At 42.5% G+C, this 14388-nt stretch overlaps 2 protein-coding genes across 2 annotated transcripts; one reads left to right on the plus strand and one right to left on the minus strand.

The window, feature by feature from the left end:
* Positions 1-1458: 1458 nt before the first annotated feature.
* On the plus strand, positions 1459-5456 carry mmadhca (metabolism of cobalamin associated Da). Its single transcript, XM_083684956.1, has 8 exons — positions 1459-1525; positions 2280-2316; positions 2440-2572; positions 2997-3214; positions 3398-3506; positions 4102-4211; positions 4398-4484; positions 4633-5456. Exons 2-8 carry the CDS (start codon positions 2308-2310, stop codon positions 4849-4851), a joined length of 885 nt encoding a protein of 294 aa, XP_083541082.1. The 5' UTR covers positions 1459-1525; positions 2280-2307; the 3' UTR covers positions 4852-5456.
* Positions 5457-8261: 2805 nt separating this feature from the next.
* LOC310814749 (ly6/PLAUR domain-containing protein 6-like) lies at positions 8262-13139 on the minus strand (the record flags this gene model as incomplete). Its single annotated transcript, XM_083684249.1, has 4 exons — positions 8262-8444; positions 8957-9087; positions 10050-10148; positions 13025-13139. 4 exons carry the CDS (start codon positions 13137-13139, stop codon positions 8262-8264), a joined length of 528 nt encoding a protein of 175 aa, XP_083540375.1.
* Between the last annotated feature and the right edge of the window lie 1249 nt (positions 13140-14388).

Below are 14388 nucleotides of genomic sequence, written 5' to 3' on the forward strand. Positions count from 1 at the left end.
TTAACTTTATCAATCTGATAATTGAGGTCCTCTGTGGCTCAGTTGGTAGAGCATGGTGCAGAACAACGCTTAGGTTGTGGGTTTGATTCCTGCTGGGCCCATATATACTGAAATGTATGCACTCATTGCAATGGAAGTTGCTTTGGATAAAGGTGTCAGTTAAATGGCATATATTATATATATAATTTAACCACTACGCAGGTACAGTAATTCGTCATGCAGCACATACCGTAGAGGTTGTACTGCGCCTAGGCTTTGACTGACAACATTTATGGAATTGTCTATAATTTCTAGATATACAGGCTAATATGCGACGTCATTTCTTGCTTTTGTGATGATGACAATTAATGTGTTAAAATGTGTTGTGCATGTAGTTAAAAGTTCTGAGCGTGCTGCACGTAGACGTGCGTTGCATGCCTGTCCCAACAGTGTCCCTCTGGAGTGCGCCAGGCCAGCGGTGCAGTCCTCGGAGTGATGCAGAGAGTGGTATCAGCGTGTCCCTGCCAAGGCCTCTGACAGGCTGACTCTTCCAGATGCCTCCTCGTTCCACTGCAGCTGCACACATGGAGAGACCTACCTCCTCCAGCACCGAAGCCCCGGGGCTACATCCCACTCCACTTCCACTCTGCTAGGGGAAAGTGTCACTCAGCGTGTCAAACCTCGCAACCACAGGGGAGAGCGCAGACCTCTGAAAGGGCTTGTTTACCCGTGATGACGAGTGTTCGGCCTTGTCCCAACTGACCCCAGCCCTCAGCGATGTTGTCATCAGAACTCCCGTGCTTCAGCTTCTTTGCACATCGGAGGATCAGTAGCGCACTTATAGCACAAGTGTCTGAGTTCCAGGTAAATCTGCATGCGCTTGCAAGACAAAGGTGAAAAAAGCCTATCACGTTTAACGAGCCTCGTTAAACACCTCGTTAAGGTTATGATGAGCAACACTGCAATAATACATTTTAAGTAGGATTCAGATGGTGAATGGATTCACTGGTTATAATCATTGGCGATGATTATAATATAGTAATCATAGCAGCTGCTATGTGTACACCACGGACAATTAAAATCACATTGCAAAAACAATCAGGGGACGTCTGTTATCAGGATTGTTTTGTTTTTTTAATTCATTTTGATAATGCCCTGAACTTTTGCCTAAACCATCAAATTAACTTTGAAACAGTCAAACCCAGAGGTATTATCCTCATTCATGTAGACAGGCTGACACCTGGCGGTGTCACTAAGCAACGCAAGTGTGAGGCAAGCACATTTGACTGCAGAATTATTCTCGTGAAGGGAGAAAATCAAATATCAAATGGACGTATCATATCAGGGGATGTCAAATATTTCACGTAAATAAGTGCTTGGTAGGGCCTCTCTAAGTAATCAAAAAATAATAACGTTGTAGTCCTGTAGTCAAAACGCTCAGTTAGTCCCTCGTCAGTCGCCGTTGTTGTGTGACGTAAAGTGTGGACGTGCAGCAAAGTGTGGACGTGCACCGTCAACGAAGGGCCGTGTCTGGAGCGCAACACAGGTAAGAGAACAACATGTTCTTTTCTGAATAACCCAAATATACACACACATGTTAAAAACATAACAACCATCAACATTATCCCGACAATCGTGGTAATGGTGCATCATGACATGACATGACAGTTTACAGAAAATAAGTCTAAAAAACAGAAAACCACTCCGCGGACGAGTAGTGAGAGAGAACTGGTCACAACAAAAACACCACCTCACAGTCAGCTGTTCTGCAGGTTGACAAGGCATCAAACCGTATCTGCCACTTTCTGTGATCAACTCAAATAGTAGTTAGGTCGCTAACATTCATTCAAGTATATCTATTCTTTCGAAAATGATCTGTTTCATTAGCATGTTGAACGTTTGCATAATTTCCAGATAGCGACACGCCTATTATGTAACTCTGTGAAGGCATGAGGCTATGGTGCAAGATGAATTTAGAGTTGGGATCAATTTCCTTTCCTTTATTGCGAGTTGAATTGTATGGTAGTATTTTCATAACCAGACTTGAATGTAGATGGAATTAACTCTGACTTAGAGAGTCGGAGACTTTGCCATGTATCGAAATCCAAATGGCCCCTCCAGGACACACAGTTTGTGATAAGATCCTTCTTTCACTGTCTCAGACTCGACCGTATCTCTCTCTGCAGAGAGGAGGACCCTGTCCGGTTAATCCTGACTCTGATATCATTACCCTGTTTAGTTTAAGTCACGCTAAAACTATTAAACAAGTCTTCGTTCTTGTGTTTTTCTCACCCTCAAAGGAAAAGCTGCGGAAAGAGGACCACCAGAATGACTAGTGTGAGTAGCTGTAGCTACAGTCTACATTTTGCATGTTTTGTATGAGGTGTTATAACGGTTTTAATGCTACGTTAGTGTGCTTCTTGTGACTGGCTGGCTGTGATTGGTGTTCCCACGGTGTAGGTGCTGTGTGCTCGAGTCAGACTGGTTCTGTCCCAGGCGACTGGACTTCAGGCTCTCCGGGTCGGACGAATAAGAACATTCTCTGCTACTGGTTCTGATGAGCCGTACATCGCTGTATCACACACAGACTCAGGTATGTTAACCAACAACACTGCTATAGACTTTGGATTTCATCAGCTAAGCAGTCTCATTACTTTAAAAGGACAGCTCGCCTGTTGACACACTTGAAAGTTTTTTGATAAATCGGGACAACACAATTTAGACATAAGTGTTTTTGGAGTTTGGCATTGTATTTAACCCATTAAGACAATGCTTACTCATTCTTACTCATATTATCTCACCGCTAATCTTCTGTTTGTGGCAAGTGTGTGGAAGGATATATTGTGTGGAAGGATATTGTGGAAGGATCAGTCTCTCAGATTAGATGTTGATGTCCTCATGTGCAGACCCAGAGATCTGTTCAAACAGTGATTGATTGATTGATTGATTGATTGATTGATTGATTGATTGGCAAATAAAACATGGTTGGTCATGGTTTGTCCCGTGTCTTCTTATAGGACCGAGGACAGTGTGGCCAGATGAAAACATGGGACCATTCGGCCCACAGGACCAGCGCTTCCAGTTGCCAGGCAACGCGGGCTTTGACTGTCACCTGGAGGGCACGGCAGACCAAAGAAAAGGTCCAATCCACAGAACGGTCCCTGATGTCCTCACAGCTCCAACAAGCAATGAGAGACACGAGTTTGTGCTGGCCCAGTTTGCCAGTGAGTTCCAGGTAAATCTGACACTCATAATAACTAATTTGAATAAAAACGAATGTCGAATATTCAAATAGATTGTTGTACTGAAAGAATTACCCTGTATATCATATCAATTATTAGATGTGTTGTTCTCTCATACCTGTACATGAACACATACTAATGAATAATGTACATACATGTTGTTTTTTCTTTTGTAGGGCAATGAGGGTCACATGTTATCAACCAGAATCCGCAAGGCAGAGCACTATTTTAATCACACTAACGTGGATTGTTCTATACAGTCCTGCCCTGAGCTGCTAAAGAAAGGTATGGTTTTGTATATTTGAAGAACTGGAATAATCAGAAATCATGTGTCTGATTAGAATGGTATTGTTATAGATCATATTATATGATTGTTCTGAGCCTAAATCCTCAATCTTTGGTTACTTCAGTGTAGTTTCTTCTGTTTGTCAACATCGAGATTTTTCGTCATGTAGCATTGTATTACTTACTGTAAGTGCATGTAATGTAGTATAATGTCCACTAGGGGGAAGTAACACTCATGGCATCAATTTGCTGCAATTTGCCTTCAAAAACTGAATATGTTTACATGCAGCTTAATATTCCGTTAATAGAAAAACATGTTGGTCGTATGTGCCATGGGACACATGAAGGAAAGGCCACTGCACAAGTCAGAAACAACTTTATTCAGATTATATGTTAGGACATGTAAACTGTTCCAAAAGGCCACTTGAATTTGTGATCATATATAAAGAGCCATTCTGAAGGGCCAAATATTGTGCATGAAAACGCAGCCACCTTAGGAATGTCTGTGATTGTATAATATTAAATGTGATGATCATTGTGTTTCCAGAACAATCATTGTAACTACTTTATCTCTGTTCCTTCTTTATTTTGTTAGATATTGAATTGTTCTTCCCCATGGCCCCAGCTAGTGCTATCACTGTTGTCACGGTGACTCAGAAGAACATGAGATGTGAGGAAACAGATCGGGAACAGCTGCTTCGTGAAGTGAGTTGGATATCCCACCTGCCTTTCTGCTGATGTTCAATTAGTGATAATTAGGGGTCCAAGCCCCTGTGCATATTTGTATAATTATTCTTCCTATCTCAGCAACTGCTGAGTAAAAAACTCTGAAACTTGGCAGGCGAGTATATACCCACAATTATTTTTTATAAATATGCTATTTTCTCCCAGTTTGTCAGTGGTGCTAAGGAGATCTGCTTTGCTCTGTGGACTGCTGGGTTTTGGGCTGACTTCATTGACCCCTCATCTGGAACAGCTGTAAGTTTTCTCTTTTTTTTTCCAGTACCAGCCTTATTTTGTTATTGACATCACACTACTATTACAATGTACAGTATGTGTGCATTCTGCTGCTTGGCTAAGATGTTCTTCTTCAAGACGTTCCTGTCCATTCCTATTTTCCCAACAGTTCTTTGGATCTCCCTCGAACCACACATCACTAAAACTAGAGGAGGAGCTGCGGCATTTGGGTTTCCGTATCGAGGACATGGGCTCCTGTAAAGTCATCAGCCATGTCCTGAGGGGAATGCCCTTATTCGTTGGAACTGTTTTTACAACAGCACCACCCAATAGCCATGTCATGGAGAAGCTACAAGGACATTTGAATGGTTTGGAAGACGGCGACTAGCTTTTTTTTAAATTGTGGATCATACTATCTAAATACAAAGACTGTGTGTACTGTTTCTAATTTATACACCTGGGATAGGTTTGGAACACAAACGTACCTGTAATTACATTAACTACAGTAAACCCGGCCCAGAATGAGCCTTTTCTGGTTTGTCTACAGGTTGTCTTGACATGTAAATATGGTGCTCACCTCTGTACTTGACTTGTGGTAGACGGAGAGATTGGTTATTGCGTTGACTGAGGAAGATTCCTTTGGCAGCTACAGTATGTTTAATATCTGTGAAAAATCCAATAAAAACCGACTACCTTTGACAAGTATTTTGGTAATTGAGTATTCTGTGGATTACGATAAAAAATGCAACACTCAAGGCAGACAATTCTAATGGTTTCAGCCCTACCGGTGATGCTCTGCCAGGCTTGTACTGCAGCCATCTTCAGTTGTTGTTTGTTTTGAGGTCTTTTTGCCTAACATTGTATCTTCAGGAAATGAACTGCATGTTCAATTGGATTTAAATATTAACATTGACTTTCCCGACTTTCCACTTTTTGACCCTGAAAAAATCCCCAGTTGCTATATCAGTATGTTTGGGGTCATTGTCTTGCTGAATGATGAAGCATTGAGTTTGGAGGCATCTGCTTTTGTTTATGTGCACTTCAGAATTGATTCTGCTGCTGCCGTCAGCAGTTACATCATCAATTAAGACAAGTTAGTTCTAGTGGCAGACATACATGCCCAAACCATAAAATCTAATCTGTCCTTACAGCTCTTATGCTTTGTGACATCATCTTGAGCATGGAATTAACCTTTCACTGGCCGTATGTTTCATTTGTGTACAGCTCCTGGTAATACAGTAATCTATCTTGTTTTTGATCGGAGTAGTTTGTTTAAATTATGCATGTAAGAAAGCCTGTGTGTGACAACCCCCCCCCCCAAAAAAGAATATCTAAATCAGTTGGCCCAATCCCAAAAAACGTAATCCTTTATTGATAAAATAATTGTTATCTTCATGCTTTTTTACATGTATTAATAATGAATGGATGAGGTGTACTGTACTCAATATGGCTTTGCTATTTTCGTAGTTAATTTGGAGACTCAGGCATATGACAAATTATGTGTAGAGATTGACATTAATAATTCAGTACGCCCTTGATGTAGTTAACACATTTAAGACGCCTTTTCTTTTAGCAAAGTGTTGAAAAGAAACAAGTGTGTTGTTTGGGTAACAGAAAAGGCATCCTTTCATTCCTTCTGGTAACTGCTCAAGGGGTTAAAAAACGGTGGAATCTTATCTCAGGACTGATGGGTTGTAGCTGTGAGACCAGTCAGAGTCGGGAGGTAACAAACTCCTCCAAAATTAATACCCAGCAGCTGAACAGAAATAATCCCCTTCACAAGGACTTTAAATTACAACTCAAGGATTTAGAGCCTGTGAAAGGCATTACCTTTTTACTGCCTGGAAAGCAGAGAAGGCAGAAGGGGTGTTAGATTTGTAATTTCCCTGTACTTTCGCCACCTCTCCCCTTATTCCAGCCAGCCAGGCTTAGCCGTGTCATTTTACCTTCTAAGCTGTGACGCTGACACTGGGTTCATCTGTAGTCTTTGGACAATAAAGTACAACCTTATAATAAAGTACAACCTTATAATAAAGTACAACCTTATAATAAAGTACAACCTTTCACCTGATCGAAATACAGTCTCATGTGACTTTATCGTACACAATACAAGCAAAGTGACTGATGTAACAACTCTGGGTTTACAGATGTTGAAACTCCGTTCAAGCCGGTATATCTTGAACAAATTACACATCATGAAGTTAATTACATTTTATTTCAAGTTTAAATGTAACTACAAACTATGTAGTTATGTGCATATCACATATAAAGATTTTTCACAAGCAAACAATACACACAAGGGAGACATAATGCAAACCTAAACTGATGTAGAATATTTTGACAATGCATCATCTCAAAGATCTTGACATGCCTATCAATATAAGTGCCACATTTTTTTGTAATTGGACACAACTGTAATAAACATCAGAACATGTTAACATAGTAACATGTTACATTTAGTTTCACACTTATCCTCCAAAAAGACATTTTGATGAAATCTACAGTAAAATATTTTTTTTGGGACACACTTGTGGATAGGTTGCAAGGGGAGAGCATCACAACATCAATTTTTAATTAAATTTCCTTCTACCTGAATCTAATGTTAAAGATTAAAAAGCTTGATGTACATTCTAATGTAAATTAAAAAATGTAATTAAACACTGTTAAATGTATCATATAAAAATAAATACTTTGTATGTACATATATCACATAATACACATAGAATACAAATAAATGCAAAAGTGTAACTTTCTAGATAACTAATTATATGGAATGAAGAAACCTATACACACTCTTGCTCCAATTGTTTATCAAAAGTCACCAACCACCATTTTGTAAGTAGCGTTGGAGAAGAGTGTGTGACTCGATTCCCTCTTTAAGTCGACAAAGTCCTGCTGGTCTGTGCCTTACAAAGTCAAGTGTGCATTTTTCTCAATCTAGACTATAATAAAACATTGTACTGTAGCATATACAGTGCATTTGGAAACGATTCTAAGCACACAGCCAAGACAACGTCAGAGCCCAGACTTGTACCCAATCAAACATCTCTGGAGAGACCTGAAAATAGCTGTGCATCGACGCTCCCCATCCAACCTGACAGAGCTTGAGAGGATCTGCAGAGAAGAATGGGAGAAACTCCCCAAATACAGGTGTGCCAAGCTTGTAGCGTCATACCCAAGAAGACTTGAGGCTGTAATCGCTGCCAAAGGTGCTTCAACAAAGCACTGAGTAAAGGGTCTGAATACTTATGTGAATGTGATATTTCAGTTTTTTATTTTTAATAAATTAGCAAGCATTTCAAAAAACCTGTTTTGGCTTTGTCATTATGGGATATTGTGAGTAGATTGATGAGGGAAAAACAATTAATTTAATCCAATTTAGAATAAGGCTGTAACATAACAAAATGTGGAAAAAGTGAAGGGGTCTGAATACTTTCCAAATGCACTGTATGTCCTTCTATAGAAGACATTGCCTCCTTTAATTTTCAACAATTCTAAAAGCCCAACGGAACAGAAAATGGCAGGTAAAAAGTTATGAAGAAAAGGCCGATACAAATTACAAAGTAATCACAATACTGCCCCGGTACGTCAAACACGAAATAAATGAAACGGAACAGAACCAGAAAAAAAAGAAGAACTGCAGTCTTTTTCTTTTTTTGTTTATCCCTTGGCAGTTGACAGACACGAAGGGTCAGCGAACAGAACAAAACCATCACGTATACTATGCCAGTGGTGGATAAAAACAGATTGTATTTCCTTTCTCCTAATGCTCCCTCTACCATGGGTAAAGAGTGGTTCTCATAGATGAGTGGATACGATGACGCTGATGATGATGGCGCTCACTGCGCCCGTAAGCAGCCAGTTGTTTGTGAGCTGGTGTGTTCCACTGCTGAGGGGTGAGGTTGTGGAAAAGATGGCGCTGGTCTTGTTCCTCGGCAACTGCAAGTTACAGATGTTTCCTTCACAGCAGGCAGTGCAGACCTGAAACCGCCAAACGAGGGTGCAGGTTATAACTCACTGAATACCGATGAGCATCGGGAAACGATTGACCCAACAAGGAATGTCAGTGAGTGCATACATTTCAGTATATATGGTCCCAGCAGGAATCAAACCCACAACCTAAGAGTTGTTAGCACCCTGCTCTACCAACTGAGCCACAGAGGACCACCATAAGTTTGGTGGCTGAGACTCTCTCATCCATAGTCGGGGTCATACAGTCATGCCCAACCCAAAGTCAACTCATTCCTCATCTGAGATTAGAATGAGAGAGCACAGTAAGACCTGTCTTCATTATTTATCTACAGTGAGATAATTTAGGAGGGTCTCAGGATTACCCCCAGAAGTATGCTATGTCCAGTATGTGACATAGCACAAGACAGAGAAGAACATAGAGACTTGTAGCAAATTGGCTTTGGGTAAAAGTTGCTATTTCACCCACGCTGTGTGGCCACATTGAGAGCAGCCCCCCCTGGGCAGCCCCCCCCCGGCCTCACCTGGTGTCCATTGTTGTTGACCTCAGTGCAGCCTGCAGAGAGACAGTCCTTCAGAGCCACACAGCGCTTGCTCACTGACACGCTGTCCCCGCGGATGTCCATCATGTGGCGCGTGTAGCAGTATCTGGACTCTGACAGAGACACTGGCGTTAAACATTGCCTGACTTTATCAAGATTATAAACCTGAGAACTAGGTTTGGCTTGACGTTATCGAATATTGCGATATTTGGAGCATATCGTGATACTGTTCTCTTATTGACAATAGTCTGTAAAAGCGCTTAAAACACCAGATATGTGCATAAATATCGTAAAAATATTATGACTAAGAAAATGTGGATATCGCCCAACCCTACTAAGAAAACGAAAGTGTATAGAAACATGAGATGTTCTACATACTGTGTGTCAGCTAATGTCAACATTGTTGCAATGTATGTTCACGAATAGTATGTCTTCACAGTAATCACCTAAAATATACATTCTATTGACTTGGCAAATAAACCCTCAAGAAGGGGACTGACGGCTTTAGATGAATTCCAGGGAATTTATGTTTTGTTAACTCAAAGAATGTGCTTTTAAGCTCAAGGCCAAGGATAACCCCACAATGATTCAGACATTTGTTTTGGCCACCCATATAAAAGCAGGGAGGCAGAATTCTTATACCATATATTTCCTAACTAAACATGTCCTCCACAGTATATAGTCTACTCCATGTTGCATGAGAGATACAGAAACCAGTGAAGCAAGAATTCTGTAATTTATAATTCTGCTCTGAAGCAGAGAGGGTCTAAAAACAGGTTTACACAGTTATTTCTGATTAGGCATTCATTTAGTCAGTGACAATAGTCTGTAAAAGCGCTTAAAACACCAGATACGTGTGAATATTGAAATATTTCCGGACAACTATTTGCTGTTAATATTATTTATTTATTTTATTATTTGTGTCATAAGTCTTACTGTACTTTTCATTTTATTTTTTGGGATGTAGATGAGCTTTTCTGTCTATATCTTTGTGGAAAATCAATAAAAAATTAAGTTACAAAAAAAACAAACAGGTTTACATCGCAGTCCCAGAGAGGACATCTGAAGGACTTGCCTCGTGGACAGTATATGTCAGGTGCCCATCGATTACACTCATAGTTATCCGCTGCGTCTTTGCATGTGAAGCATTTGAATCCGCCAGGATACGGTGTGGCTATGAACACAAAAAGGAGACAAGTTCAGTCTACTCCTTCTACATCCAATAACAACATGCTGTTTGTCTCAAGTCACACGGTACCAGTCAAAGGTTTGGACACAAACTTGCCAAGAGTGTGCAAAGCTGTCATCAAAGCAAAAGGTGGCTACTTTGAAGAATCTAAAATATAAAACATATTCTGGTTTGTTTAACACTTTTTTGTGTATTACATAATTCCATATGTGTTCCTACATAGTTTTGATGTCTTCAATATTAATCTACAGTGTAGAAAATAATAAAAAATAAAGAAAAACCATTGAATGAGAAGGTGTGTCCAAACTTTTGACTGGTACTGTACGTCAAATTAATGATATAGTCAAGAGGCTTTGTAATCTGTAACTAGCAACACCTACATAAAAACCTCCGGCAACAGCAAAAAATAGTTTTACACTGAACAAGTAGTTGGTACAGACCCAGAGATACATCAACAAGGGCTAATGGCTAATTCATTTTCAGAACAGTAGCACAGTAGCTAATGGGGATCCTGATGAACAAAATACTAACCAAACCGTCTCCATGGTCTATAAACTGTGCAGGGAACCATCAGTTGTGGACAAACCGTGGGTTTGTTTGGTTTTCCCATTGGCAACCATTACATTAATACTGAAAATCAGGCCTCCCTATGGCTATGACAGCTGCAGGTCCGAGGGTCATCCAAACGTCACTCACAGAACAAAGCCTGTCAGGCATGTGGTCTAAAAACCCAGCTACGCCCCCTCCTTCTTCCCAGCCGACCCCCCCCATCTCAACTGCCCCACTCCTCCTAATCCACCGTACCCACCAACCCCCCACCCCCACCCCCTGCGCACTGGTCATCCTTCATGAGTCGCGGCGTGGGCCCAAACAGACTCGCATTTCTTTGGGAATTCAGCTCCCATATCCCTATGAAATTCAGAGCTGTGAACCTGATCCTAGGAGCTCTGGTGGTCAGATGTAGGGGGACAGATTGGCCTAACAGAGCTGAGGTAAAAGATCTTAGATATTTAATTTTTTACTACAGGGTGTGTGTGGGGTGGGGGGGGGCTAACCTCTTACATACCTGCCTCTTAGAACCAGTGTCGGGTTGTTTTAGCCCCTAATCTGTAGATTTACATACCTCTCGCGCGCCGGTGAGCCTGCTTAGAATGTACAGTATCAGGACCAGTCTGAGGGGCTGAGGGCCAGAGTGGGGCCAGAGTGGGGCCAGAGTGGGGCCAGAGTCGGGCCAGAGTCGGGCCACACTGAGAGATGTGAGGAGAACAGCAAGTCACAGCTGTATGCTCGCACGAACCTGACACTGAGTAGGCCAGACACAGGGCAGGCGTGGGAGCCATACAGTAGATGAGAGTAGATTAGGAAAATATGCCTCTATAGTGGCTTTGTGAAGATATATTTTCATAACCTCATTAATCTTTTCATCTAGATATTGAGAGACATATCTGAAGATCAAATATGAAAATCAAACACACAAATGAGGCATTCATTCAAATGTTATGGATACGGACCTGAGAAATTCTTGACCACCTGACCTGTCACTTTATCAACATGTTATTCAAATCTGACCCTCATGCCAGGACTGCATGTGCCATTGGACACTTCAGACAGTAGAGCAACAGATTTTCACACTTTTTACCTTAAATGTGCTTATATGATTGGAATCCTTCTATAAACATTGTTAGCGGAGAAGTTATATGCATTCTGGATAAAGTACTGTGAGTGTTATGGGTCTTCTACTTGTAACAACACATGGTTTGAGATGGTATAAGTCCCTAGTTATGGAAGGGTGTGTAGTAGTATATATTAGCATTATTGTACTGTAACCTACTGGTTGTTACTGATAGTTAAGAAGTATTGCTGAAGACACAGAAGGCCCAGAATACAAGCAGGGTAACCAGGGCTACATGTACGCTACAGTCGTCTTAGGCGGACAAGATAGAGCAGCCTCATTAACACTGGGCCCTAACCCTAACCCTAACCCTAACACAGGGGGAATGATCTAATTGACAAAGCTCTCCAATTAGGCCCTGAATGCTTTCCACTCATGTGAGAGTTCTAGGACAACATTCCATCCGAGTCACTGGGCCAAACACATTTCATGACCTAGTTGAAGTACGTCACCGACCTCCCCGTTTGACGTTTTCAGACGCCCTGAAAAAAATGGAAAAAGTGCGCCCTGCTGGTACTGGTGAATCCTGTGACAGTGAATCCATTGAATGGAGATACAGCGAATATGATTGAAGATGGAATGGGGCATAAGGAAAGGGAGGGGGGGGGGGGTGCTTAGTCCTCTCACCCCCACTACAGAGGGAACGGTGTCGGGTCGATATGCGTAGAATGACGAACGCTCCCATCACTTCAAAGAAAAGGGCTGGGTGGAGAGATGCCTAATCTGTAACTGTGGTCATCACCAGCTGTGGTCCTGGTCTGGTTTGGCTGTGGATCACAGCCCCGTGGGTGCCCCTTCCAACAGCTGTAATAGCAGACGTCTATGTTACAGCGTTGATGAGGGGGGCTCAGAATTCACCCTGAATCAATGCCAGCATAGCCTACCAGACACATGGTACAGTACGAGGGTGTAAATCACTGTCTAAAGCTAAGTAAGCCCTGCCCCTCTCCATATTGGGTCAACGCTGGATCTGTGTTTTTCCAGATGTGGCTTGCTCCTTGCAATGGGTTGGAGTGCTATTAAATCCACAAACAGGAGCCTGACGCTACAATTAAACATTCCCAGTCAGTTATTGTGGACATTCTAGTTTAACCAGGGATCTTATCATATCAATAACTGGTCTGACGAGTGTTTTCGAGGGAATCAGCATCGGAATGGTGGAGGAATGGTGGAGGAATGGCGGTCGTACTTGATGGATGGAGGAAGACGATGTCTTTCACTGTGAAGTCCCGTGACTGTGCAGTTTTCAGCCAATCAGCGAGTGTTAACAGCAGGACCCAAGCCACTGTTGGCCAGGGCTCCATCGTTGGCTGAGACGTTCCACATGCAGGTGTCTGATTGGCCAACAACCCTCTATCTTAAAAACATCCAGGACACTATTGAAAGAGAGAGAGAGAGAGAGAGAAAAAAAAATCAGAAAGTCATAGGTTGCAGACTGATGTCATCTTGCTTCGGTACGTCGTGACAGGATCAACAACAACCTGTGGACAAAATATAAAACATGTATCCCTTTAGTGAGAGAGAGAGAGAGAGAGGGGAGGGTGGAGAGAGAGAGAGGGGAGGGTGGAGAGAGAGAGAGAGAGAGAGGGGGGGGAGGGTGGAGAGAGAGAGAGAGAGAGAGAGAGGGGGGGGTGGAGAGAGAGAGAGAGAGGGGAGGGAGAGAGAGAGAGAGAGGGGGGGGGGTGGAGAGAGAGAGAGAGAGGGGAGGGAGAGAGAGAGAGAGAGAGGGGGGGGGGGTGGAGAGAGAGAGAGAGAGAGAGAGGGGGGGGGAGGGTGGAGAGAGAAGGGAAAAAGAGAAAGATCGATACATCCGGTTTAGGTGATCAGCTGTCTCCATCTCAACCATGCTGTGCGCTTGCTTCATTAGCTAAATGTCATCCAGACCCCCCCCCCCCCCCCTCCCCATAGGGTTATAAAGCTGGGGGCCAAGTCAATATGAACCAAATTGGGCTTTGCCAAAGGCGCATGGAGGGTGAAGGATTGCTTTGATGGGACCTGGCTTATTAATTGTCAATGTTCATCTTTGTTCATGCTACAACAATCACATGAATCCAATAAGAGGCTTTTCAGCTAAAGGGCGATTTGTCCCCACCAGTCCCAGTGTTTTCCAACCACAGGATGAAGTTTGTAAGCCATGAAGATGTAAGCCAAACTCAGATGAAATAACCGACGGTTATTCCTGACTCTACCAGACCTCGGGACAATAGCAGGAGGGAAGGCTGCCCTGCCCGAGAGTTTCTTTGCTTCCATACCAGTGCTCCCCAGTAAATGGGACCGCTGTCACATGAGTAAAGCCCTCAGAGTTGGGCTCAGAGCAGGAACCAGGGGATCAGCCTCCTCTGTGACACTGTGGCACTGGCAGAGTGCCAGGGCTACAACACAGTGGCATTTTCCGGGGCTTAATGGTTCATTTCCTATCTGGTTGAGAGTACGCCGATGACGTCAGAGAGAGAGAAGAAGGTTCCAGAATAAAGGGCTTGTCTGGGCGGAACAACGGTAACTGGTCTCTGATTTACACAGAAGGGTGATTTCAGATAATCCAAGTTCACCTCC

This window comes from Argentina silus (genome assembly GCF_951799395.1).
Source record: "Argentina silus genome assembly, chromosome: 14".
Classification (NCBI taxonomy): Eukaryota; Metazoa; Chordata; class Actinopteri; order Argentiniformes; family Argentinidae; genus Argentina; species Argentina silus.

Coding starts and splice junctions, on each gene's coding strand:
- mmadhca (XM_083684956.1), top strand. Junction 3,507..4,101: donor CCCTGAGCTGCTAAAGAAAG/GTATGGTTTTGT, acceptor TTATTTTGTTAG/ATATTGAATTGTTCTTCCCC. Junction 4,485..4,632: donor ACCCCTCATCTGGAACAGCT/GTAAGTTTTCTC, acceptor TTTTCCCAACAG/TTCTTTGGATCTCCCTCGAA.